Genomic DNA, 26286 nt, shown 5'->3' with positions numbered 1-26286 from the left:
TTAAAAAACAAAATTCAACAGAGTAAATTTGAAAATCTAATTGGCTTTTTAAAGCAATTCCTGAATTGGGCAGTATCCCAGCTAGGAACTAGAAGGGTATCCTGAGGGGTTGTGCAAAACGGAAAGTTTTTGTAGGAAGAAGTGTGGGCAAGAGTTATTAAAAGAAAAAAATATTTTGGGTTGGGACATCTTTTTTTTTGGGGGGGGGGTATGAGACCAGAAGGGTTTTACCATGCCGGTTGCCTCTTCTTTATATGGGAGGAAATAGAGAGGGCCCATGTGACAGATTACTCCATACTAGTTGATTAGGATTACATCTCTGGGAGAGGTTGAAACTGCAGTTAGATCAGGTATTAAATCTAGGTTTGGTATCATGGGCCTTTAGCATGAGTGACAACATTTTGGGCCTGTGTTTTTTCTATTCAATATAACATTTGTATGGAATTCCAGACAAAGCAAAATTGCCTCTCAGAATGTACAGATTCTTCAACAAAGCAAGACAAATTTATTTTAATCTACTTGAAATTGCAAAGGAGGGAGATCCTGCAAAACTTCTGGGGAGAAAGGGATAGTAAAGGAATTTAATTGCATAGTGTCCGTTATTACCACTAAAAGCATGAAAATGAAAATAGAATTGACACACTGTTTAAGGTAGTGTCTTCTTTATTGTTTCACTTCAGTGAAGGTAAATTTTTTTATTTGGGTTTTCATAGGTTGCATCCTGACCTCCATCTTCTAAACCCGTCTTTTCCACTTGCTTGTACGAGTTTCACCTCGATACTAGCATTGTTTGTTTTTCAAGATCCCATTAGTCAAGGAAAGGGAAAGGAGCCTCAGCAAGCCTATTGTCTGAATTTCAAGGCGGCCCCTCAAGAACTAATCCATATCCATCACATTCCTCCCTTTAACTTTTTCCTGTGTAGACCCACTAAGGTGCAGAGATGCTCCTGCTTATAAGTTTTTATAATAGTTCTCCTTAGGGAGAGATTTTAAGCAATGGGGGTAAACGAAGGGGGTGGGTAGACCGTACGTATTTCCTCTATTTGAACGCAGAATAAGGGAAAGAGTGAGAGGATTTGCATTTTAAAGTACTGTTCTGCATCCCTCCAGGCTCTGACCTTGAAAGCTCTTTATCTGTAACCCTTTTATGGCCCGGGTTGTTTCCTCCCTTTGTAGCTATTTGTAAACTTGTCTAATCTACTGGACCGTAGGTTACAGACCAGAGGCAGGGAGAGGGTGTGAATGTTTGGAAAGGGTTTAAAAAGTGACAAGAATTCCATTTTATTTATTACGTATTGCACAATGCTATAGTAATAATGGCAATGACCATTAAAGTTCATCTACAATTCTATCGTTCTAATAAATCACTTCTTCTATTTTCCCTTCCATTCCCTCATGCATTAAACATTAGGCGAAGTACTGTGCCAGTCTTGGTTCATGTGCAGCTTTTCCATATCCGAAACACAAATTTGCATTTTGTTTTTAACTTTTTCCTTTTGCTTATCCTAAGTATTTCTGAGACTGCAAAATATATATGCAAAACATGCCTTTAATGGTTACCTAATATTTCATCAAGGACATACGCTTTAAGGAATTATTATAGTGTAAGAATCCAACATTTAGAAGTAAACGCTAACACCATTTGACCTTTCACTGCAAAGCCTGGTAAACCGTTAAGGTTAGACTGAGGGCTCCGTGTTGCAGGGCCGCGGACCGCACCCCAGCGGGTAGCAGCGAGGCGGAACACTGTGTGCCAATCACGCGCTCCGCCCACCCCCACTGCCCCACCCCCCGCACCTGCAGTCTTGGCGCCTTTCCCGTTGTCCTGCCCTCCTTTTTGAGGTGGGCCCTCGTCCGGGTGCGTGCGCACCCTTTGCCGGGAGCGATCCAATTCTTGAGCACCTCTTAGGTGTACGTGACGCCGGATGTGACGTAAGCCCGCGGGGGAGGGTCGAAAGGAGCAGCGGCCAGGCTATAAACAGCTGGCGGGGGAAGGCCATACCTTGAAAGGGTGTTAGCATCGGCCGGTGGAGGCTTGGGTAACGGTGGACTGAGGAGGCGCCCGCGTGAGTGACGTGCCACTGCTAGGACACCGCCGACCCTCCTGTCCTCCCCTCATCCTGCGGGGCGGGTCCCGATGGTCTGCGGTGCAACCCCACTCGGTGCTGTTCAGCAGCTTGGGGAACCGCAAGGAGGCTGCTGCGCCTCCCGGTGGGGCGGGCGGGACGGAGCGGGGCCCGCGTGCGGGTGGGAAAGGGGGCCCGGAGCGGGCTGCAGGTGCCGCGGGGTGGAGCGGCCGTGCAGAGAGGCGCTGTCCTCCCCTTCTCTTCCTTTTTGTGCCCTGCTGGTCTCGGTCCCTGAGCGGCGAATGGTTTTCCTGTGAGGGCTCGATGGGGGGTTACCAACTGTCGCTCTGCGCCCCGCCATTCTGCTTCCGGCTCCTCGGGCCACCCCGACCCCTCGTCCTCAGTGGCTCGCCCCTAAAAGATGCTGGTCCTCTTGGGACAGCCCTAGGCTGCTGGCTCTGAAGCCAGTTGTCCGCCCAGCGCGGGGCACGCGTCGCTGCCGCAGCACCGGCCAGCTCTACTGCGAGCACGTGGCTGCTCTAGGAAGTGTCCCCAGGGAATGGCTGTCGGGGTGTGTGGGTGACCTTGAGCTCGGAGCCTTTCGCTTCCTCGGGGCTCGCCCCGGACCCTGGTCTCAGTGCTGAAAGAGAGAAAGCTGTCGTGGATTCGATTACAACTGTGTCCTGGGTATTTAGATGGGGGTTTGTGGAAGCTGTGTATTGGAACTCTTTGGTATAACCTGATCTCTCTTGCCGCATGCTGCCTCCTGGCTGTGTATGGATTCTCAGTTTTCCCAAGACAGAATCCGACAGTGAGCACGTTATGGTTTTAGGCTTGCTAGGTTCTCCTCACAATAAGATGGGAGACCGTGGAATGAGACACTTTGGGAAAGCTGTGGTCTAAAGGCTACGTAAAGGCTATTTGGATTGGAATCGGCTTGTACCTTCAGGACATTAGCGATTTGGTCAAAGGGCTATGCTATAATGACAAACGCCTTCGAGGCCTATTGTGTCACTCGCTGGTGGACAGCTCGCTAAGGTGGTGGTAGGGAGAGTGGGTAAGAAAATAGTATTTTGTGACTGAACTCTTTTCGGTTAACATTTTCTCTTTGCTCCTTGCTTGTAATGACCTTGGGTATACCGGTATCAGAAAACTTGATTGCTGCTACTTTTTTTGTTTGGGTTTTTTTTTTTGGGGGGGCGGCGGTTTAGAGGATTGAAGTTGGAAATAGTTGTCCTGGAACAGAGGTATTTGGATACCTGATACCTTTGTTCTAGTCTTAAATAATGAATTTGGAATACTAGATGCTGATTCTTTTATCACTGAGCTGGGGAGTTTGACCTTATTGACAAAGACATTTAATGTGATTTCCAGAAGTTGTTTTTCTTACGGTGAAAAATTAAGTTTAGGCTAAGGACTTGTTGGCCCTGCTGTTTTTTCCTTAGTTTGGGATTATAATAAACCTAATATACTTCACAAGAAAATCCAGAATTAAAATTTTTTTTCATAGATATAAAATATTTTCAAAGCCTATATGCGCACGTAGCATAGCACCCTTTGGCTTGTTTTTGATGGAATGTTCTTGTTAAGTAATGGTGTGCTTTTAGCCTGTGCGGAAGATTGTTGGATATGGAAGACCACCTTGGCTAACTGCCCTAAGGTGACGCAGTTATTTGCCTCTGATAATGTACTTAATATATAATGGAGCCAGGTTCCCAGCTAAATTTGAATCCGACAACAGTGAAAGCTAGTTACAAATGATCCTCTGAGGACTTCTGGAACTCTTCTGTGCGTGTGCCTTTTGTATGCTCTTGCAGATGAGCACTACACAAATAGATTGCAGTGACTTCAAGTGGTCCGGACCTTCCAGTTGGGCAGTCTTTTTTCAGAAAGCTGAATGGGAATGAAGATGCTGTTTGTTTTCTTTGTTATATATAAAACTTAGGGAATAACTTGTGGATAACATAGAATCATTGTGTTCTTCACAGATCCGAGGTTAAATGATGAGATTAAAATAGGAATTGCCCAGGTCACACTTTTTCCCCTCTAAGTTGATTTCTTTTATATTATAGTCAACTTTGTCTGGGGGTTGAAATATTATAGAAATAACATATCTATTTTTCTCAGTAAAAAATGTACTTAGATTTTAATTATACAAAATCCTAATTACATATTGTATTACTATATATGTTTCTGTAGACTTGCAGTTATTTAATCTCATCATTTATTTAAATCCTTTATTTAGATCACTTATTCAAATGTTATCACTTTAGTGTTAAAATTAATTTAAAACTAGAAACCTTGAGGAATGGCTGATTGAGATGAGAATTAAACTTGTAAACTGCTTTTTCCTAGAAAAGGGTGATTAAAACTGGTTCAGGGCGGGGCCTTCTAGTTCTGGCTCTAGTGATTGGGTTTGTATGGTTCAGGTGTTGTGGGAGTGATAAGAGTTTTGTACAACATGGGGCAAGAGATTGTCCTTCTAAGAATATGATCTATTTATTGGTTATTGGCTCTGGTCTTTAAAACTTGGGAATTAAAAAAAAAATTTTGTTAATAGGTTTTCATAGACTTTTCTAATTCCAATTTATGTAATGGGTTGTTTTACAAGCTGTATATATCTCACAGCTTGCTTTGTGCCACGTGGGTGTTAAATGTGCTGTTAAGTGTACTTGTATAGGAAAAGCCTTAAAATAAATAATACGAAATGTCTATGTTATAGAGCTCAACATAATATCACTTTCAAGCATCTAGATACATTCTAACCAAAATAATTAGAAAAATCCAGATTTCAGTTAATACCTGTGCTTTAACTTGACATGGCACTCTCTGTTGGTTACAGAGGTGTGTTTCGCTTTGAAAAAAGTTAAGATTAATTTCTTAATATTTCTGGAGATGAGAAGACAATTTCTATAACCCAGTAAATCATTGAACTGCATTTTTAGATAATCAGGTTTTCAGCCTTGAACAAGTCACTTAACCTATCTCAGATAATTAGCCTCTTCATCTGTAAAATAGCATACTCTGTTATTCTTTTTGCATCAGAGCTCTATCAAGTCATTTGTAGGAACTGTTCATTTAATCAGAAGGATCAGATTTTTCTCTCCTTTTTTGTTGGAGATGCTTTGTTACCGGTCTATATATATGGCATGACCAGCCTTGACTTAATTCTCCTTTGGTTTGGGTTTTTTTTCTTCCAGTGTCATTATTGTCGTTTGTATTTATTCCTTTTCTTTGACTACTAAATTCAGTTACTTAAATCTGCTGACTATGGATGACATCCTAACTAGTTTTCCCCACATTTTTGATTTTGAAAAACTTCAAACCTCCAAGAAAAATTGAAATAATAGTAATGTGTATATCCATGTACCCTTTACCTAGATTCACCAATTGTTAACAGTTTGCCACATTCACTTTATTTCTTATACATTATTTTAAGCTGAATTATTTGAAAGTAAGTTACAGACATCATGATACTTCATCCTTAAATTCTTAACCATTAATCTAAGAACAAGGGCATTCTTCAAAAACACAATACCCTTATCACACTCCCCAAATCTAACATTGATACAATACTGTTATCCAGTATATAATCTATGTTCAAATTTCTTAATTCTCCCAATAATGTCCTTGAACTTGTCCTCACACCCATCCCACCTTACCTCAGTTCAGGATCCAATCAAGGATTACATTAAATTTAGTTGTCATGTAAACTAAATATCTTGGTTAAAGACCCTTTCTAGAAAGGCGATAATATATTTAAAAATAGAAGTAAATTTGACATACAATAATCTAGTGGGATAATGAAAAGCCTTCACTAATCTGATACAATGGCATCTATCTCATAAAATTCTCTTATATTTTTACTAGGCTCTTCTGTGTGGCAGCCCAGAATGATGGATCAAGCCAGATCAGCATTCTCCAACTTGGTGAGATATTTTAAGTTACATTTCTCTGTCACCATTTGCAAACATACGAAATCTACAAGAATGACTTTCACCAAGTAAGCATGAAATAATACCCAAAGCTATTATCAGGTATTCATTTCCATTTGAAGTGGTGGTCTCGAGTTGGAACTGATCCCACAAAAGAAGAATATATTTAGTCTTGAGTAGAATTCATTATGGAAAGGCTTGTAAGAAGTTTCAGGGTATGTGGGGTGTGTTGGAGGGGGACTACCAAGAAGGTAAGATGAATTCAAAGAAAGCACAGATCAAAATGTATATGAGTAAACATATATAACTGAAACCCTGAAAGAAAAGGCTGAATGAGATGAAGAAGGCCAGTGTGTGATCTAGCCCTCACCTGCCATTGACAGAACTGGGCACAGGGAAGAATGTTGATTTGAAAGCGGAACCTCTTTTTCCTTAAGAATCCGTAGAAAGTCATAGTAATGGCCCCAATAGTAAGTATAGCACCTGACCAAACTTTTTGTAATTGTTTCTACTACCTTCTTTTTCTATCTTTTTTTAAAATCTCAGTTTGGTGGAGAACCATTGTCATATACCCGGTTTAGTCTGGCTCGGCAAGTCGATGGAGATAATAGTCACGTGGAGATGAAACTAGCTGTAGACGAAGAAGAAAACATAGACAACAACATGAGGGATAATCGTGCCAAGGTTGCAAAAGCAAAAAGGTTTAATGGATGTATCTGCTATGCGGCTGTTGCTGTAATCATCTTTTTCTTGATTGGTAAGTGGCCATTCAAAACTTAACTGTTCCTTGTCACCAACTGTACGAAGTTTGTTAATTCAGCTCAGCAAACATTTATACTGTACTTTGTTGTGTGCCATTGAGCTAGGCACTGGGAATCCAGTGATAAGATTCTATACCTGTTTTTGAGTTTAGTCTAGTGGGAGAAGAGAGACATAAATCATTTCAGCGTATCATGCAGATGTTATACTAGAAATATGCGCAGGATATTTGTAGCGTAGAAGCTTGGCCTAAGGATTCAAGGAAGGCTTCTGGGAAGAAAAGATGCTGTGTATATTTATAAAGAGCCATGGAAGATCAAAATAAACAATTTTCCTTTCAGGGGATTCCCAATTTGAAAAGGTAACTGCTTAAAATAAAGTTATTATATAATTTATGACATTGAATATTTTGAAATACATAAAACTAAGATGCATTATTTACTTTCAAATGGCTTAAAATTGGATTAAAACCAGTATTTTCAAGACTTAGCTGAAAATGTTAACAATTCCTATAGGAATAGATTATAAATGAAATTCTGTGAATTCAATTCTGAAACTTTTTACCCTTTAGGGTTTATGATTGGCTACCTGGGCTATTGTAGACGTGTAGAACCAAAAGTTGAATGTGGAGAAACAGAGTCTTCCGAAACGGAGGAGTACATCCCTGAAATACCTTCCCGCTTATTTTGGCCAGAGCTCAAAGAAATGTTGTCAGAGAAACTGAATAACGTAGACTTCCTCAGTACCATCAGGTAAGCTTGAAGCTGCTTCACAAGTTCAACCTCACCACCTAAACAAATATTGATTATTAGGTGTAGTGGAATAAAACGAAGGTGACAGTCTGGAAGAAAGGCTTTTAAAAATAGGGGAGATTTCCCTTGTTTGGTTAGAAGGTAAGGAGTCAGTAAAGAATGCAAATGATGTTGATGGGGGAAAATTTAGAACTTTTGTGGGGACTCTCCTTTTTCTTAAAAAAATTTCACAGGTCCTTGGTCATCTGGTTTTTTGTAGCTTGTTGCTTGCTGTCAGGTTTTTTCCTGCTCAGATTTTCCATCATAACTCCTTGTAAGTAATGCTGAGCTCTGCTACTCCCCAAGGGCATCAGTAGCCTTCTTAATCCTCTAGGTCAGAACTAACTTGATCGCCCAACTTGATATGTCTCTATTATTCCTGGATTTCTTCTGGTTCTCCCCCATTAATCCATGCCCTAAGAAGTATCCTTAAGGTTTCTAGCCTTAGATTTTTAAGATCTTCCTTAGACACTTAATCTAACTGTAAAGAGCAAATTCATCTTTTACCTTTTGCTAGCTCCCTGTAGTTTCAATGGTACAATAATTATTTTAGTCTTAAATTAAAAATCTTGACATTTTTTACTCTATCTCTTGAATACTTTTGTGTATACCATACACCAGGTGTTATGGATAAAGTGAGAGTATAGTCTATCCCTCCCCCCAAAAGATCAAAAAACTAATATGCTGTGTATATTTATAAAGTGCCATGGAAGATCAAAATTGCTTTCAGGGGATTCACAATGCTTCAAAGTAGGTGAAAATTGAAGCTGTAATCTTGAGTTCACCAACAGTAATGCTCTCTCATTTTGCTTATAGCGAATCTCCTGGAAACTGCTCATTTCCCTGAAAACTACCCTAAGCAGATATATTGTATTGGGATGGGGTGCTTTAAAGAGGTTTTAGTAAGTTTGAAGTTACAAATTTCTTCAGACATTGGGCAGAATTCTTTTTCTTCTAAGTTTGTCTCTATCTGGTGATCCAGAAGTTTTGGATCACAGTTATTTATCATAACTCTGAGGCGTGGTATTGAGTTATACTTTTAAAACAATTTGCTTATTGGAAATTATTCTGTATGTACTACACTGTAGTGCATATACTTATTAAATTATAATAGTGTACACCTGAAACTTATGTAATGTTATTAACTAGTGCTACCTCGAGTAAAAAAAAAATTTTGCTTGATATTTGAGTTTAATATTTATTTTAAATTAAACTTTAGTTCATTTAACTTTTTTTTCCTCCAGGCGGCTGAATGAAAATTATGTCCCTCGTGAGGCTGGATCTCAAAAAGATGAAAGCCTTGCTTTTTACCTTGAAGATCAATTCCGTAAACTTAAACTCAGCAAAGTCTGGCATGATGAACATTTTGTTAAGATTCAGGTCAAAGGCAGGTATGTTGAAAGATGGTAAACTTGTTTTATAGAAATAGTTATTTTTAGATACGATGAAAATAGCAAAGACTTTCAAAGTAAATAATGCCAGTCAAATTCTAACTGTATTGAAGCCATTTAATTTTTTTTGTCCAGTTGTGGTCTTAGCTTCATTTTAACTTAATATTTTCTAACAGTGTTCAAAACTCGGTGACCATAATGGATACGAAGGGCATGGTATACCTGGTGGAGAATCCTGAAGGTTACGTGGCCTATAGTAAGATCGCCACAGTTAATGTAAGTGGGATACAAAGTGCACAACTTTTTTCTCTGTTGAATAGCTCAGAAACTCACTGTCTTTACTGTTCTTATGTGTTACGGTATAAATTTACTTGTAAAATGTTACTGATCGTGAGATATTCTTGTTCCCAACCCTCCTGTGCCCCCTTTAAAATAAAATCCCAAATCTTCATGTTGGTTGGCAAGGCCCTAAGTCTCCTACTGCTCTCCTTTCGCTGCTCTGGCCCCTCTAACCTCCCTGTCGTTCTTCCAACACTCAAATTCAAGCATACACTCAACTCAAGTCCTTTATAAAACTTGCCTTTCCCTTTGCCTGGACCACTCTTCCCTAAATATCAACATGGTTTTTTTTTCCTCGCTTTGTGTAAGTCTCTTCTCTAACATTACCCCCCTAGAGAATTCTTCTTTGATGATCTTATCAAAATGTCCTTTCTCTAATCACTTCCCCTTATCCTGCTTTATTTTTCTTTGTTGTGCTTATGGCATCTGACATTATTCATTTGATTCCACAACTGGAATGTAAGCTACACAAAGGGCTAGGGATCGGTTTCATTTACTACTATGTCTCAGAGCCTTGGACAGTGTTTGACACATGGTAGTATTTGTTGAATCAATGAATATATCAGATCCCTGCTTATGTGGGGACAGATGATAGAAATAACCATCTTGGCTGGAGTCTAGTCTTAGCTTGGTTCTTTAATTCTTGGGTTTATAAAATTTAGGCAAATGTGGCCAAACTACTACAGAAATTAAAAAACAGCTAGATATAATAGCTCCATCTAGGTTTTTCAGGTTAGAAACTGCATATTTGTATGTCAGGGCTATCTAGTGGATGACTTCCGAGCCAGATGAAGTTTTATGGTTATTCTGTGTCTTTTTGGTTTACCTGTGCTATATCACTTTCCCTGGCTACCTACAAGCCAAGGGTTTGGAAGTGGGTAGATTGTTCTGTTAAAGAACATTGAGGGTGTTAGTTCTCCAGCAAATATTCTATATTTAGATATTTGGTTGTTCATGTCAGCTTATAATTGTACAACTGAACTCTATGGAATTTAGGAACATTATGATGACAGCTTATATAAACATCTAAAAATTTACATAAGTTACTTTGTTGTAATAGACAATTTTTGAGCAAATTATCAGAACTTTCCGTTGACACCTATTTTCTGTCCTCACTTGTCTGGGGTTCAAGTGTGGGAACGTGTCATTGGTGCTGCCGTGGCTAGCCTACAACACTCATATTGGTGTATAGCTCTGCTTAACATCCTGCTACCCTCTCTCCTTCCCCAAGATATATGAAGCAATGTAAAATAGATTAAATGTAAAGTAATTAATGTAAATAGGTCAAGGTAGATTAAAGACAGCGTGAGATAATGAAAGACATGAATACAGGAGGCCAGAAGTCTTGACTTTACTCCTGATAGTCCTGACCACTTTGAACTTTAGAACTGTCATATATCCTTTGTAGGCCATGGACTCTTTTTTCCCCCTTTCTTGAGTTTGATCTGTAAAACTGTTCTGTCTTAGACTCTATGGCTGTTCTAATATCATAATGTTCACTGAATCTAATGTCTTTATTCTAGGGTACACTGGTCCATGCTAATTTTGGCACTAAAAAAGACTTTGAGGATTTAAGCTCTCTTGTGAATGGATCTTTAGTGATAGTTAGAGCAGGGGAAATCCCTTTTGCTGAGAAGGTGAGTATGAGTTATTAAATACATTGGTATCCTATCATTTTTCAGTTAAAATGGTATTGTTAATTTTCTTTCATTCTGAAAACCAGCAGTTTTAAAGTCTCATACCTAATAATATAATTTAATTTATTAAAGTGCTTAACAAATCAAATGAGTTACAATTATCTAAAGTTATAGGATACTTCAAAACTATGGCATATCCACTTGGAGTATTTTGTAACCATTGTCTTTCAGTGAAAATCAAAAATACTTACCGTGAAAACAATTTAAATTGTGTCTATGTAACCAAGTTTTATGTATATATAGAATCCAATTATAACTATGTTTTGTGAAAAGGAAAATTAAAAGTCAAACCTAAACAAGGGACTAGCGTGGAACATATCAAAAGACAGTGGTTGTCTTGAATGGGTTTTTATTATTTCTCTTTTAAAGTCTCCTTAATGAGTTTTAAGGCTTATATTTTTTCTAAATATGAAAGCTATTTGAAACATTTGAGAGTATCAGTGTAGTCCTCTGAGACCCTTTGCCCTTCAGCATAAAGTCCAATACATATTATTCTAATTTTATATTATTAGATCTTCATTTTCTGAGCTTTATGCCTTTTTCTTTAGGTTGCAAATGCTGAAAGCTTAAATGCAATTGGTGTCTTGATCTACATGGACCATAATAAATTTCCCATTGTCAGTGCAGATGTTCCAGTCTTTGGACATGTGAGTTCTTATTTCTTGAGTAAATGAGTTTTCGGGTTCTCCAAATTATTGCTAGATTTCATATACATTAGTAGAACTAGACCTGTGCCCTCCTTAAGTACTCTTTTTTTTCCTGAGAGTTTTAGCAGTAAACAAGAAGATAGATTATATGGCTTTGAGACCTAGTTATATTACTTATGGCTAAAAGTACTTTATCAGTATAGTAGTCCCCCCCTTATCTGTAATTTTGTTTTCAGTTATCCACGGTCAACTGCAGTCCAAAAACCATTAAATGGAAAATTCTAGAAATAAACAATTCATTAGTTCTGACTATTGTGTGATGAAATTTCACATCATCCCACTCTGTCCAGGCATGATTCATTCTTTTGTCTAGTCTATGAACCTTGTATACACTACCCATCCATTAGCCACTTAGTAGCCGTCTCAGTTATCAGATTGACTATCATGGTATCACAGTGCTTGTGTTCAAGTAAGCTGTATTTCACTTAATAATGGCCCCAAAGTGCAAGAATGCGGATACTGGCAATTCAGATATGGCAAAAAGGAAGCTGTGAAGTGTATGTATGTATAGGAAAAAACATAATATATATAGGGTTTGGTACTATCCACGGTTTCAGGAATCCACCGGGATCTTAGAACATATTGAGAATTTGACATATGCCATATTAAAAATGAGAGTCACATACAGTAGAGCCACTCAGACTTTCAGACTTGAAGGTGCTAAGCTTGGGCTATAGCCTCGTACTGAATCTGAATCTTACAGGGAAATTTATTGAATAAATACGGGATAGAGCTAATTACTCTTTTGTTTTACTAGGCTCATCTGGGAACAGGTGACCCTTATACACCTGGGTTCCCTTCTTTCAATCACACTCAGTTTCCCCCGTCTCAGTCATCAGGATTGCCTAATATACCTGTCCAAACAATTTCCAGAGCTGGTGCAGAAGAGCTGTTTCGGTAAGTTCTTACCTGAAAACTTTTTTGCAGGGAGAGGTTTTATGATTAGGGAGAAATAATCTGTTTAAGTTGATTTAACTTTAATTGGCTATAATTTCCACATTTGGAACATTTAGGGGATGGATAGCTGTTAATTAAATTTTCCCTCCATAAAGTGATATTAATAATAGACATTGGATTTATAAACTCAAGGAGTCCTTGTGTAATATTCCTGGCATAGCTTCTGCTTGAGTACTTCCTGTAGTAAAGCACTTTGTTGCCTGGGCAATCCATTCAGTTATTGGAGAAGATCTGTTAGAATTCACGTTGAACTGAAATTTTATTTCCTATAACACCCATTAGTTCTGGATTTTCTTTTTAGCTGTAGAACGATTCAAGTTTTATCTCTAGATTGAATATTCTCAGTTTTCATTACAATTCCAGATGCTATATAGCCATGATTAGTCCTCCTGGATATCCCTAATGTTTAATATTCCTCTTTCAAAACAGAACCCAATCTGATTGGAGTAAATGTCATTAATTTTTATCTTCATCTGGACATATTTCCCACTTGGTCTTAGCATAGGATGTAGATCTAGTTTCAGACACTTGGGTGACCATTTATTTGCTGTGTGACATAGAGCAAGTTACTCTAACCCCACTGATCATGTTTCTTTGACTTAATTGGATAGCTAAAATATATTCTACCTAATAGGGTGATTGGTCTCAAATAAGGAGCATCTACATGTAAGGACTTTATAAAATACTATGTGACTATTAATAATACTGTTTAAGTCTAGGAGGTATTTGTAATAGGTGAGTCTTACTGACTCCTACCACACTTAGAATCAGGTTATTCTTCACACCACCTAATCTGTGCGGCCAGCCCCCTATCTTACCCTTGTGTAATGGGGGGTAATAATTTTTTTACATACAATTGATCTTTGAACAACATGGGGTTAGGGATGCTATGCTGACACCCCTGCACAGTTGAAATCCGTGTATAACTTTTGACTCCCCCAAAATTTAACTACTAAGAACCTACTGTTGACTGGAAGCCTTACCGATAACATCAACAGTTGATTAACACATTCTTTGTATGTTACATGTATATGTATTATATATATTATATACTATATTCTTACAATAAAACTAGAGAAAAGAAATATTAAAATCATAAAGAAGAGAAAATACACTTACAGTCATGTACATATTGATTGAAAAAGACCTGTTTATAAGTGGACCCATGCAGTTCAAACCCGTGTTGCACAAGCATCAACTGTATTTATGTAAGCAATGTAAGCAAGCCCCTTTAGAGCAGTCATTGTTTGGATAACATTTGAGGAACTAGGTAAGGGGAGATACCTAAGTATTAGCAGCATGAGAATATTCTTTTATAACTGAGATAAGCCTGTATACTACCCTTGTTAGTGGAGAGAGGAGATATGAGAATATATTATATTAGCAGACTTTTATATAAGAATTTCATTCTAAGTCCTCCTAGTATCTAGTTCAAATATAAACTATAGCTATGTCTCTGACAGAAAGGTACACATCAGCAAAGGAAGGTAGAGGATTTTTAAAACATTGGTTAATCAAGGAAGTAACTCACTGTTTTCAGATGACTGCCTGCAGACCAGAGTAAGTCCTTAGGGAGTAAATTTTGTATGTTCTCTTATGTCCTCTTAACCTAGAACTTTACTGGACAGTTAAGGAGGACTGATTTTGTAAACCTGAGGAAAGTAACCACTCGGAATGCTGGCCTCTGTTCTTTACTTTCAGAAATATGGAAAAAGACTGTCCTTTTACTTGGAAAACAGATTCTTCATGTAGGATGGTAACCTTACAGAATAAGACTGTGAAGCTCGCTGTGAAAAATGTGCTGAAAGAGATAAGAATTTTAAATGTCTTTGGTGTTATTAAAGGCTTTGAAGAACCAGGTAAAGGCCCCTGTGTTTGGTTTTTTTTAAAGTTTTTATCTGTCTGTCTATCTCTGTATTTCTGTTTTCTTCACTCTTAATGACGTGGCCAGAGAAGGGAGTGCAGGAAGGCTGGCTTGGCTTGGTTTTGTGAAATGCTAAATCTTTTCTGCCGTTCTGCGAACCGTTTAGGTGTCAGTTTCATTGGGAGGTAATAAGGTCCTAGGAAACTAACCATTATAATTAGTAAGTTGCTTTTAATTATTGAGTAAGCCAGCGCTAAGCAAATTTCTACTTAAGGGGGCAGATAATAAACATTTTGCAGGCCATGCAGTCTCTGTTGCGATTATTGAACTCTGATGTTGTAGCATGAGAACAGCCACAGACGGTACATAATGAATGGGCACGTCGGCTGTAGTTTGCTGATCCCTGGAATAGGTCATGTGTGTGTTTAAGTGCAATCAAATAGTCATATCATTTAGTATGGAAAGCCCGTGGACTCCACAGTCAATGAGAAAACTTAGTGAGTAATGTAGAAAAGGGGTAGCAATGCTAATAAAGAAAAAGATTCGTATTGTTATATAAAAGTTTGTATCCCCAAAGTCCTAAGTCAGATCTGAAGTAAGGCTCTCTTATTCTTAATACATATGTTATATTTTTACCCTTCTACTAATGTGCTTATGCTAGATTTTGATATTAGAAAACAGTTTAAGAGCTGATTGTAATAATGCATCTTTTTTCTTTCTTTTTTTTATTTGTTTTAAGAGCACTATGTTGTAGTAGGGGCCCAGAGAGATGCCTGGGGGCCTGGAGCTGCAAAGTCCAGTGTGGGAACAGCTCTGCTATTGGAACTTGCCCAGATATTCTCCGACATGGTCTTGAAAGGTAGAGTGCAAAATTTGAGAACTTAAATATCTATGTGCTGCATATAGTTCTAAATGTTATAATGCGCTTTGCTCACTTTTGCCTATGTCACTTGTGCTAAACCTTGAGTTCTTAAGTATAAATCAGATTGTCTTTTGTTATATCTGCCTTTAACTTTTTTATTAAAGTATAGTTAACATACAATATTATATTAGTTTCAGATGTACAACATGGTGATTCGATATTTATATACCTTATGAAGTGATTACCATAAGTCTAGTAACCATCTGTCACCATACAAAGTTATTACGGTATTATTGGCTATATTCCCTATGTTGTACGTTATATCCCGCCTTTGACTTTGGAACAGTTTTCCATGCAGTGTCTTCATTGTACTGGGAATCATCAATTGAGACACTGGGAAGTGTTATATTGGGCCCCAATTCTTAGTTTGACATACCCAGAATGATATGGCATATCTAACATGGTCCCTAAGGAATCTGTTTGAAAGTAAGCAGTGGCATACCTCTGTATTAATAATGTTCTACAGTTTTATTATAAATTTATAATGTATAATTTGATATATTTATATATCATAAATATGTAAAGGCTTACTTTCAAGCCTTTCTCTCATGATATTTGCCACTCCTTTACACCCACCCACCCACACATGCAAACCCGCATCACATTCTTGAATCTTTGGTTCATAGGGTAATTGCAGTGCTTAACGTTGTATAAAAGTACATTAATGCAGAAAAATATGTACCCTTGGAAAGGGGAAGGATGGAGGGCAGTGGCACATATATCCTCCAAAGGAGCTGTCACTAATATAATTTTTCTGAAAATTCTTTCCTATAACTTAAATTTGTGAATTTTTATTCTATTTCATAACAATTGTTTTTAAAGTAATCCAGTGTTTTAAGTGACTTCTAAGCAAATATGTTCTCAAACAAGATACACTGTGATTTCATGTATCTCTTGGTCCAGAAGTTAAGGGACCCAAAGAATGGAGATGAAAATAAGAGACTTCCAGTAAGCTGGTCCCTACTATGAACTTGAAATTTTCTTTGCAAATGATGTCCTCCCCTGTTCTTTCTAGATTACTTTAAAACATTTTTTAAATTAATTTTTATTAAGTATAGTTGATATACAATAATACATTAGTTTCAGGTGTGCAACATAGTGATTTGACGTTTATTTCCTTACTGTGTGATCATGTAGATTACTTTTAAAATTTATTCCTAGTTTTGTGTTTACCTGGGGCCTCAAAACAAAAGGGAAAGAAATATTTTTGAATCTGCTGTCTTGAATTAGAAGTTTCTGATTTTATCTTAAGTCAGTTGTCTAACTATAACTTTCCCAAGATAAAACTAACTTTTTGTTGTATTTTAGATGGGTTTAAACCCAGCAGAAGCATTGTCTTTGCCAGCTGGAGTGCTGGAGACTTTGGAGCTGTTGGTGCCACTGAATGGCTAGAGGTATTATCTATACCCAGAATGGTAACCAAACTTCTGTTGACCTAATTTGTTCTCCAGAAGCCACACTCTTTTAGATTGGATTATATCATTTTTGCTTTTCTATATTTAGTCTCAATAGAATCCAAATTTTAAAAGAAACCTCTAACAATAGCTACTCTATGTGATACGATAATTAGGTTAGTACATATTAATACATTAGTCTTTCTCCTTCTATTCTAGGGATACCTTTCCTCCTTGCATTTAAAGGCTTTCACTTATATTAATCTGGATAAAGCAGTTCTTGGTAAGTGTCCTTTTCATTAGCGGTCTATGAGTTCAAGTAAACTACTTATAGAACAGTAGAAGAAAGCATTCTAAAGCAGCACTTATTATTTTTTACAGTTTACATTGGCCATACTCAAGTCAGATGGACTTAGCTGTCTCTTCATAGTGGATTAAGTTATAGAATGGGTGCAGATTGCCTTGTCTAGAGCACTGGGTCAGCAGCAGCAGGATCACCTGGGAACTGTTAGAAATGCAACATTGCAGGCCCTGTCCCAGACCTTTTGAGTCAAGTTGGAGCGTAGGTCCAGCAAACTGTTCTAACAAGCATTCCCAGTGATTCTGATGCACTAAAGTTGGACAAGAACCACTCGTCTGGACTATATTTTAGAGCAGAAGGAACTAAACTGTACCATATACAATGGTACTTCCAGAGACTGATTTCGCATCTTGTTAGATAAAAATACCAGATAAGCAAACTTCTGAAAGAGTTTGAATGTTATTAAAAGTACAGGTGTAGCCAATGGATAAACTGAGAATAGTGAAACGTCTCTATTGGGAAGAAAAAGGAAGGAGTTATAATTCAATGAAAACTTTATTAGAGTTGTCATTATTGCCGTTTTAACCTATGCCTCAGAATGTATTGAATATAGCCAGCTTACTATAGCAGATAGTATAGATAGAATATAGCCTTAATATGGATGACCTAAAAGGTACCAAAAAACAAACATTAACGTATAGAAACTCAAGGAGTAAGAGCTTCAGTTGAGTCAAATTAAGGTTAGCAGTCACTGAAGAACTTTGACTCCTAAATCACATTTTTGTCTTACTTCATTAAGAGGGTAGTTGTTGTATATGCCACTGATCTGTCTTCCTCTTTGCCAAGTATTTTTAGTTGTAGAAGTAGCAGTGTGAAAACTGCTTGACTAATAGAAGGGATAATATTCAAATAATCTCTTTGCAGGTACCAGCAATTTCAAGGTTTCTGGCAGCCCACTGCTGTATTCACTTATTGAGAAAGTGATGAAAGATGTGAGTGTATTCCTAATTATGAAAATGTGTAACTTAATTTTTTGTCTAATTTACATAAGGTGAAAAACATTAATATTTAAAGCATTATAAGTAACCAATAATGGGAAATTGGAATAAATTTTATAGCAGCATTATTTAAGTCATGCTTTTGGCTTATTCATCCCCAGCTATTGAACCATGTGAAGTGAGGGAGGTGATATATTAAGGACTCTGATCTCAAAAAATATGTAGTCTATTTAGGAATATATATCAGAATTGCATGAGGCCTAAGCTGTACTGTAGGAGCCCACAGAGGGTTGTCTGTAGAGTCAGGATGCTAAGGAAGGTCTAAGTGGACTTGAACCTATACCCAAGATTTAAATAAGAAGACCAGATGTAATATTCATTGAATAAAGACAAATGCATGAATGACCATAGTTTTGAATGGGCAAGGAATAAGATTTGCCTAAATGGAATTAGAGGCTATATATACTGGAGTAATTAAAATTGGAAGGAAACCAGGGTAAGAGAACTTGACCTTGATCCTGTGGGAAACTAGGGATTACTATAGGGTCTCCAACAAGGCTGTACTGTGTTTGCAGGTTAGGCTGGCAGTAGTATAAAATGTATTAGAAGGAAGAAACGAGAAATGAGATAGGCATATTATGAAGGCTGGCGATGGCTTTTAAAATTGTGGTTAAACCACCTTTAAAATGTTAAGTAGGAAACATTTTTTCCCTCACCTTAAAGGAATTAACAGCAGAAGCCTAGTAGGAATAACTTCAGAAACTTGAGATTGTTTTAATTATTTTTTCAAGAGGGTATAATACAAATTTAATATTTTTATAAATGTTTATAGAGAGAAACATGTTTCAGAAGTTTGTTTCAGTGATAAATTAATTTCTTATTTTACAGGTGAAACATCCAGTTACTGGGAAGTCTCTATATCGGGACAGCAATTGGATCAACAAAGTGTAAGTTGAGAAAAGTGAATGAACAGCTAATAGAGAAGTAGAATCACCTAGTAGCACCTACTGAGTTAGGTAGAGATTTAAACATAACCTTGCAGTGAGCTTACCTATACCTAGAGAGATTCAAATGAAGACTTTATTTGGGGGTAGGGTAAGGTTGCATGGTAACACAGTTTTGTTCTTTAAAAAACTTTCTGAAAAACATATTCTTGCTTTTCTTACAGCGAGAAACTTTCTTTGGATAATGCTGCTTTCCCTTTCCTTGCATATTCTGGAATCCCAGCAGTTTCTTTCTCTTTTTGTGAGGTAAGTCTGAAGAACTCTAAAAGTGCTGTATCTTAAGTCTTCTTTCATAAATTTTGAGACCAAGTTTCCTAGAGTGCTTAAAATATTTCAAGAAGTTATACACATGCAGTTATTGCACACCACCTTATAATCAGTCTTAACATAGAATTGTCTCAATTAGCTTAATTAGCATTTAATTTCCTGAAACTTCAATGAAGTATCAGTTTTAATAACAACGCTACCTATTGGACAGTGTAGGTACAGAGTATTTTCATCAAACAAAGTTCTACTGGACAGTGCTGTTCTTGATACCTGTTGAAATACGGTTCTAGATGTTTGTGTAGAAATGTTAGTTTCTTTTGCAGGGATTATAGGTAAAAGCACAGAAACTCGAACTGATGTTAAGACTGTTATGAGATAACTTTGAACTGACCAAGTTGTAGGAAAACAAGATTAGCTTGGTACAATAGGCAGTTAGAAGGCAGTGAACAGAATGATGAAGGCTTCTGTGCTAAAGAGCTGGAGTAGGAAAACCAGCTCTGTAGCGGGCTCTTCCAAGGGGTGAAGAGATCCTAGAGTTAGTTTTGGGATCAGCATGGTAGCTGTTGACATCGGCATCAAATTGTTGATCAAGTAGAGGCCAGGTCCTTATTAGACTTCTTATCATTGGGTGTTTTAGCCTGGAACTGAAAGGTCTAAGGGGAAAGGTCTGGATTTGGAGATTAACATAACTAGAATTCCCTCGAACTGCTAGAGGAGCAGTATGAATTGTATTGAAATAGCTGGTCATGATGTCTACTTAGTACATTGGGAAGAACTGTGTGTCATATCTTAGGGTGGAGCAAATTTATGGATGATTTCTGTTGACCTTCAGAAGTAATGTTTTTCAAAATCATAATGACTCCCGAGATGTCAAAAATCTGGCAGTGCTAGTTCAGAGGTACAGATAATATAGAAATGTATAGTCTGAAAGTAAAGAATTGAGATCAGACCAAGGAATTGTCAGTGAGATCGTCACCATGGATTGAGCGGCAGACATAGTTCTTAGCATTGTCTAATGAAGGGGGAAGAAGTCTTGTGAGCATCAAACACTCTTGTTAGAAAAGGAGCATCGTATGAAAGGACCAAGTGCTGCGTGATTAAGAAGGTAAATTTTTGTCTAAGAGTAACACTATATTGAAAGTACATTTCATGCATGCTCTCTTTCCTTATTGATATGGACCAAACTTCCTAGAGAGAGAACAAGGTTATAACCTCAAGGAATTTGGCTAGAAATCTGTTCAGAGTATCTGATGTGATAGAACAGGGATAGAAGAAAGTAGTCATTCTTGTAGTAGGTTAGGTTCAGAGATAGTGGCAAAAGTAGTGTCTTCAAGTGGTGGGTAACAGAAAATTTGGGGTTAGAAATATATTAGAAGCAAGGGAAGAATTGTGGTTACTGTGACCTTGGCGGTGAAACTGGAATATGAGGCTCCAACTCTTGTAACCCATCTGCGTACATTAACCTAGCTTTATTTTCCAGGACACAGATTATCCTTATTTAGGTACTACCATGGATACCTATGAGGTACTGGTTAAGAATATTCCTGACTTGAACAAAATGGCACGTGCAGCAGCAGAAGTGGCTGGTCAGCTCATCATTAAACTTACCTATGGTGTTGAATTGAACCTGAACTATGAGATGTATAACGACAAGATACTTTCATTTGTGAGGGATATGAACCAATTTAGAACAGACATAAAGGTGAGCACTCATTAAAATCAGGTTCTTACTGTTGAAGTTTAAGTAGTTTGAAGAATGATATTTAGCTGTTTCTGGGGAAAGATGTGATTGGTAACCAAAGTACATTTTAAAGTGAACTGAGGTATAATTTTGCTTAGAATCCATTAACTCATTTGAAATCCAGGAAGTAGGGAGACTATGGGTTATAGATCTGGGATAGACGACAGCAAGTATTTCAGAACCTAGAACTATGCTTTCTATTGTTCACATATTCCAAGCAAACCCATAAAGAGGTGTAAGACCCGGAGACGAAAGAAATCAACCATGATTAAGAACCTATGAGTCTGGCTGTATATGCCTTTTGGAGATGACATGGATGGAGAGAGAACATAGCCAGGAGTTAGTGTTGATCCTGTGTGTCTAATATTCAAATGTTTGATAAAATCAAAAGTGGTTTCCAATTAATAACCAAATCTTAACTATTATGGCTTTCTTGAAAATGGAAACTAACTGATCAGAAAATGGGACCTAACAGATGGAAATAACTAGATTCTGAAGTTCGTTGAACCAAAATGCCTTATATTCTCTCAAAAGGGAAATTGAACTGGGAACAATATAATGCACAGGATTATATACTTTAACTAAGTAGGTTGTTAAACTTTTTGACAAAGATGGTTTTCTTATGAGACTAAGAATGATAATTACAAGGAGCTTAAGTCTAGCCTTTTCTGGATCTTGGGCTTATCTGTGAGTTCATCCCCTTTTATCAGAATCTTAGCTGCTATACCTAAATTAGAAAGGTATATAGAATAACATCCTTGCAAGTATAACATCTAACAGTGAATGTAATGTCTTTCTGCTCAGGAGATGGGTCTGAATCTACAATGGCTGTATTCTGCTCGTGGAGACTTTTTTCGTGCTACTTCCAAACTAACAACAGATTGTAAGAATGCTGACAAAAACAGATTTGTCATGAAAGAAATCAATGACCGTATCATGAAAGTAAGTAAACCCTTAGAAAAGGAGGAACTAAAACATGATAATTTTTAGTTGGGAAATCTTGCATTTCTAAAAAGAAGAGTAATAACTCTAGGAGCCTAGAATCCTTTGCTGCTTTCGAATTCAGAGATTTTAACTCTTACACAATCTAAAACCAATATATCTAAACTGTTAATACAGGAGACATTTGACCTAGTATTAATTATTTTAGGCTTTAAAAGCATTTTGAAGAAGAGATCATTAATTTTTAGCTGTCATTTTTTTCTGTATTTCTATTGTCTAATCCAGCCCTAACCTGCTTTTATCCTAGTCTGCTTGGAAGAATTAGAAGACTATTATAATAGAAACTTGTTGTAAATCTTCATATATGTGCTCCAACCAAAACCAAACCCAGAAACAAACCCAATACCATTAGAGTTTACTTTCACAAAGGAATTGACAGTTTGCTTTACAATTTTTAACATTAGAAGATTAGTAGCCTGGTTCTCAACATTCTTGAATTCAGGAAAATTTTAACATTTGAAGTGGGAGAATGACAATGGTTTTACTATATCAGGTCCTTTCCTCACAACAGAAGTCATAACACTGTAAGCTCTCTTGTATGTTTTGTTTTTGTAGGTGGAATATCATTTCCTCTCGCCCTATGTCTCTCCAAGAGATTCTCCTTTCCGACATATCTTCTGGGGCTCTGGCTCTCACACTCTGTCAGCCTTACTAGAGCACTTGAAGCTGCGTCATAGCGATGCTTTTAATCAAACACTGTTGAAAAACCAGTTGGCTCTAGCAACTTGGACCATTCAGGGAGCTGCAAATGCCCTCTCTGGTGACATCTGGGACATTGACAATGAGTTTTAAATGTGATATACCCATAACTTAATCAGGGTAGTATGGTTTCTAGACTTGTGCTGGTTGTGCTCAATTTTCAGTAGGACTACAAAACCTAGTATTGTTAAAATTCTACCCAATCCTCTTGGTACTGCTAGATGTCTAAGCAGCAGCTTTTAATACAGGATAGGTACCTGCACTTCAAGGTAAAGTGAATAACCACTTAAAAATGTTCATCATAGAACATTTCCTCTAGAATTTTAAGTGCTTTATAATGGTAACTGCCTCTTTCCTGTTACAGTTATGAAAATGTCAGAACCAGTTATGTGAACTATTGCTGTAAATCCTTAGGACATGAACTGGTAATCTTTTGAGTGGGAGGAGCAAGGTGATATCTGCTGAAGGTTAAAAGTGTTAGCTAAGTGTGTGATCCTCCATCCTCATTTGATGCTAGATAGGAGATACCAAGTTGTAAGAGCTTATCCTCCAAGTGAGATATATGCCTTCTTTAAGGATTTTGCTGGTTTCCACATCCCTGAATGAAACAGTTAACTTTCAGAAGTGATACGACTTGTTTTGCCAGTGGGGTCTGAAATAGAGGTCCTTTAGCTGGGTAAAATAAGGCTCAACTGTTTATTGCAGGAGTTACCCTCAGATCATTTATGAAAAGAGGAGACCAGAAGCCAAAGACCTAGTACATTTTCTTTTCCTCTGTCCCCTCCCCCATAAGCCTTTGTTTAGTGTGTTGTTGTTGTTTTCCAAGGTATTTCGAAAGAGAACCAGTTTTAGGTGTTTAATTTCAAACTCAGTTTGTCAGACTTTAAATAACACACTGCCAAATTTTGGCCAAAGTGTTAATTTTTTGGAAAAGCTTTCTATCATTTTGGCACTGAGATATTTATTGTTTATTTATCAGTGACAGAGTTCACTATAAATGGTGTTTTTTTATAGAAGATAATTATCGGAAGCAGTGCCTTCCATAATTATGACAGTTATACTGTCGTTTTTGTTTTTTTTTAAATAATAAAAGCAGCATCTGCTAATAAAACCCAACAGATACTGGAAGTTTTGCATTTATGGTCAATACTTGAGGGTTTTAGACAACAGCCTCAAGCTAAATAAAATTTTAAAGCTAAGTATTATAGAAGAATTAAATTTTATTAGGGGTTTCTAATCAAGTTAGATGTCTATTTAGCCAAGTAGATAAAAATGGTAGTTTCCCTAAATGCAGTGAATTGTGACCAAGTTTTAAATTACTGTCACTTAAAGGCTGTGATCGTGCTCATCTGCAAAATTTTACAGCTCATTTTATCCACGGTGTAACTTGAATTTGAATTTTGCAAAATTTCCAGTACCTTTGTCACAAACCTAACTCACATTATCGGGAGCAGTGTCTTCCATAATGTATAAAGAACAAGGTAGTTTTTGCCTACCACAGTGTCTATATCGGAGACAGTGATCTCCATATGTTACACTAAGGGTGTACATAATTATCGGGAACAGTGTTTCCCATAATTTTCTTCATGCAATGACATCTTCAAAGCTTGAAGATCGTTAGTATCTAACATGGATTTCCAGCTCCCTATAATTCTCTATCGTTTAGTTTTAGTTGCAGAAACATTTTGTGGTCATTAAACATTTAGTGGGTAAATGCAACCACGGTAAAATAAAATTACTTCCTTCAAGATTCTTCTTGCTGATTCAAAGGTTTTTAAATCTCATGATTAAAACGTAAAGATAGATTCAGGGTTGTTTTTAAACCTGATGGGGTGTTTTGTTATATTTGTGATTCCTCTGGGTCTTCTGTTTAGCGGGATAGTGGCATACATTTATAATGTTTGCTGTTGACAAATGAATTTAACTTTATCCCCTATATGCATGTTATCTCCTCTAAACTTAGTTTATACAAATTTGAATCCAGAACTGACCTTTTAGCTTAAAGCAGGGGAAACCTGTATAGGAGTTGTGGGGGGAGGGGGAGGGAAGTTTATGGGGAGCCAAAGCTTGCAAAAGGATCTTTGATTACGTCTGACTACCTACCTGATAGTATGTGGTGGTCAAAAGTTAAATGTAGATGTGAAAAATTAAGTTTGAGGCTACATGAGTAAAGACTGTTTTCTATTCAACCATCACTATAAACCTGATAATCAGCTGTTATAGGGCTATTCAATACTGTCACCTAAGAAAAAATTCTTAGAGTCTCTTAAGGTTCTTAAACTTAATGCCATGTACTCAAGTTAAAATAGATCTAGATTACAGCCTCACTGAATTTTTTCACTACTCAGTCTATTTAGTCTTCACAGAAGTGTTTTACCTTGAACTGAAATTTTAGTGTAGTTAAGTAAAAAGGTCATTGCTGGGATTCCTGGTTTGAATATCATACTTTAATAAAAGCTCAGTGACTTCAAGGCATAATATGAATAATGGGTACACATTTTACAACAGTAAATCTCTTCCAAGTGATTTCCAATCAAACAAGCCAATAAGTGGAAAGAGGTTTAATATTCCTGAATAAAGTGTATATCTGACTAGTGATGACCTGCTGGTCTTCAGATTTTGTCTGCATTTTTGAAGGTAAAGGATAAAATGAGTGTGCTGACCGTTACTGTGTTACCTCTTTGAATGTTATTGAAATTTTACTTGGCTGAAGATGGCTTATTAGACTTACCAACCTACTGCTCAGCTCTTTGTAAACAAGTGATAATGTCCTTATAATTGTATACAAGCTGGTATGTGCAACAATGTGGAGATTCCTTATCTGATTTAATAAACTGCTTGAACACTGAGTTGTCATTTTTTTAATAGATTTTATTTTTTTACAGCAGTTTTACGTTCACAGGAAAATTGAGCAGAAAGTACAAGGAGTTCCCATATACTCCCTGCCTACGCACCCCACCCCCTATCTTCCCCCACTATCAACATTCCCCACCAGAGGGTACATTTGTTACAGTCAGTGAGCCTACGTGAACACATCCTTATTGCCCCAAGACCATCGTTTACAATAAAGTTCACTCTTGGTGGTGTACGTTCTATGGCTTCGGACAAACGTCTAATGACATGTGTCCACCACTGTCGTACATTACACAATTGTTTTACTGCCCTGAGAATCTCATGTGCTCTGCCTCTTCGTCCTCCCCCTTAACCCCCGATAACCACTCTTTTACTGTCTTCATAGTTTTGCCTTTTCCAAAATGTCATGTAGTTGGAATCATACAGTATGTGGCCTTTTCAGATTGGCTTCTTTCACAGCAATATGCATTTAAGGTTCCTCCATGTCTTTTCATGGCTTGATAGCTCATTTCTTTTTAGTGCTGAATAATATTCCATTATCTGGATGTAACAGTTTATTTGCCATTCACCTACTGAAGGACATCTTTGTTGCTTCCAAA

General features: G+C 37.2%; 1 protein-coding gene across 3 annotated transcripts; it reads left to right on the top strand.

Annotated features, from left to right (window-relative positions):
• The first annotated feature begins 1933 nt into the window (after positions 1 to 1933).
• On the top strand, positions 1934 to 25683 carry TFRC (transferrin receptor). 3 transcript variants are annotated; one of them, XM_033125663.1, is made up of 19 exons: positions 1934 to 2066; positions 5937 to 5995; positions 6548 to 6758; positions 7332 to 7512; positions 8796 to 8942; positions 9119 to 9218; positions 10805 to 10918; positions 11527 to 11625; positions 12443 to 12582; positions 14344 to 14501; positions 15246 to 15365; positions 16737 to 16822; positions 17042 to 17105; positions 18048 to 18115; positions 19010 to 19068; positions 19290 to 19371; positions 20873 to 21094; positions 21938 to 22075; positions 22691 to 25683. In XM_033125663.1, the coding sequence occupies exons 2-19, from the start codon at positions 5960 to 5962 to the stop codon at positions 22925 to 22927; spliced, it is 2262 nt and encodes a 753-aa protein (XP_032981554.1). In that variant the 5' UTR covers positions 1934 to 2066; positions 5937 to 5959; the 3' UTR covers positions 22928 to 25683. The 3 variants fall into 3 exon arrangements, with proteins under 3 accessions (XP_032981554.1, XP_032981553.1, XP_032981555.1); XM_033125662.1 differs by having other exon boundaries at positions 2025 to 2162; XM_033125664.1 differs by lacking the exon at positions 1934 to 2066 and adding an exon at positions 2735 to 2753.
• Positions 25684 to 26286: the final 603 nt, after the last annotated feature.

The sequence above is a fragment of the Rhinolophus ferrumequinum genome, chromosome 2 (assembly GCF_004115265.2).
Source record: "Rhinolophus ferrumequinum isolate MPI-CBG mRhiFer1 chromosome 2, mRhiFer1_v1.p, whole genome shotgun sequence".
Lineage (NCBI taxonomy): Eukaryota > Metazoa > Chordata > Mammalia > Chiroptera > Rhinolophidae > Rhinolophus > Rhinolophus ferrumequinum.
This window is presented reverse-complemented; position numbering and strand designations above follow the sequence as displayed.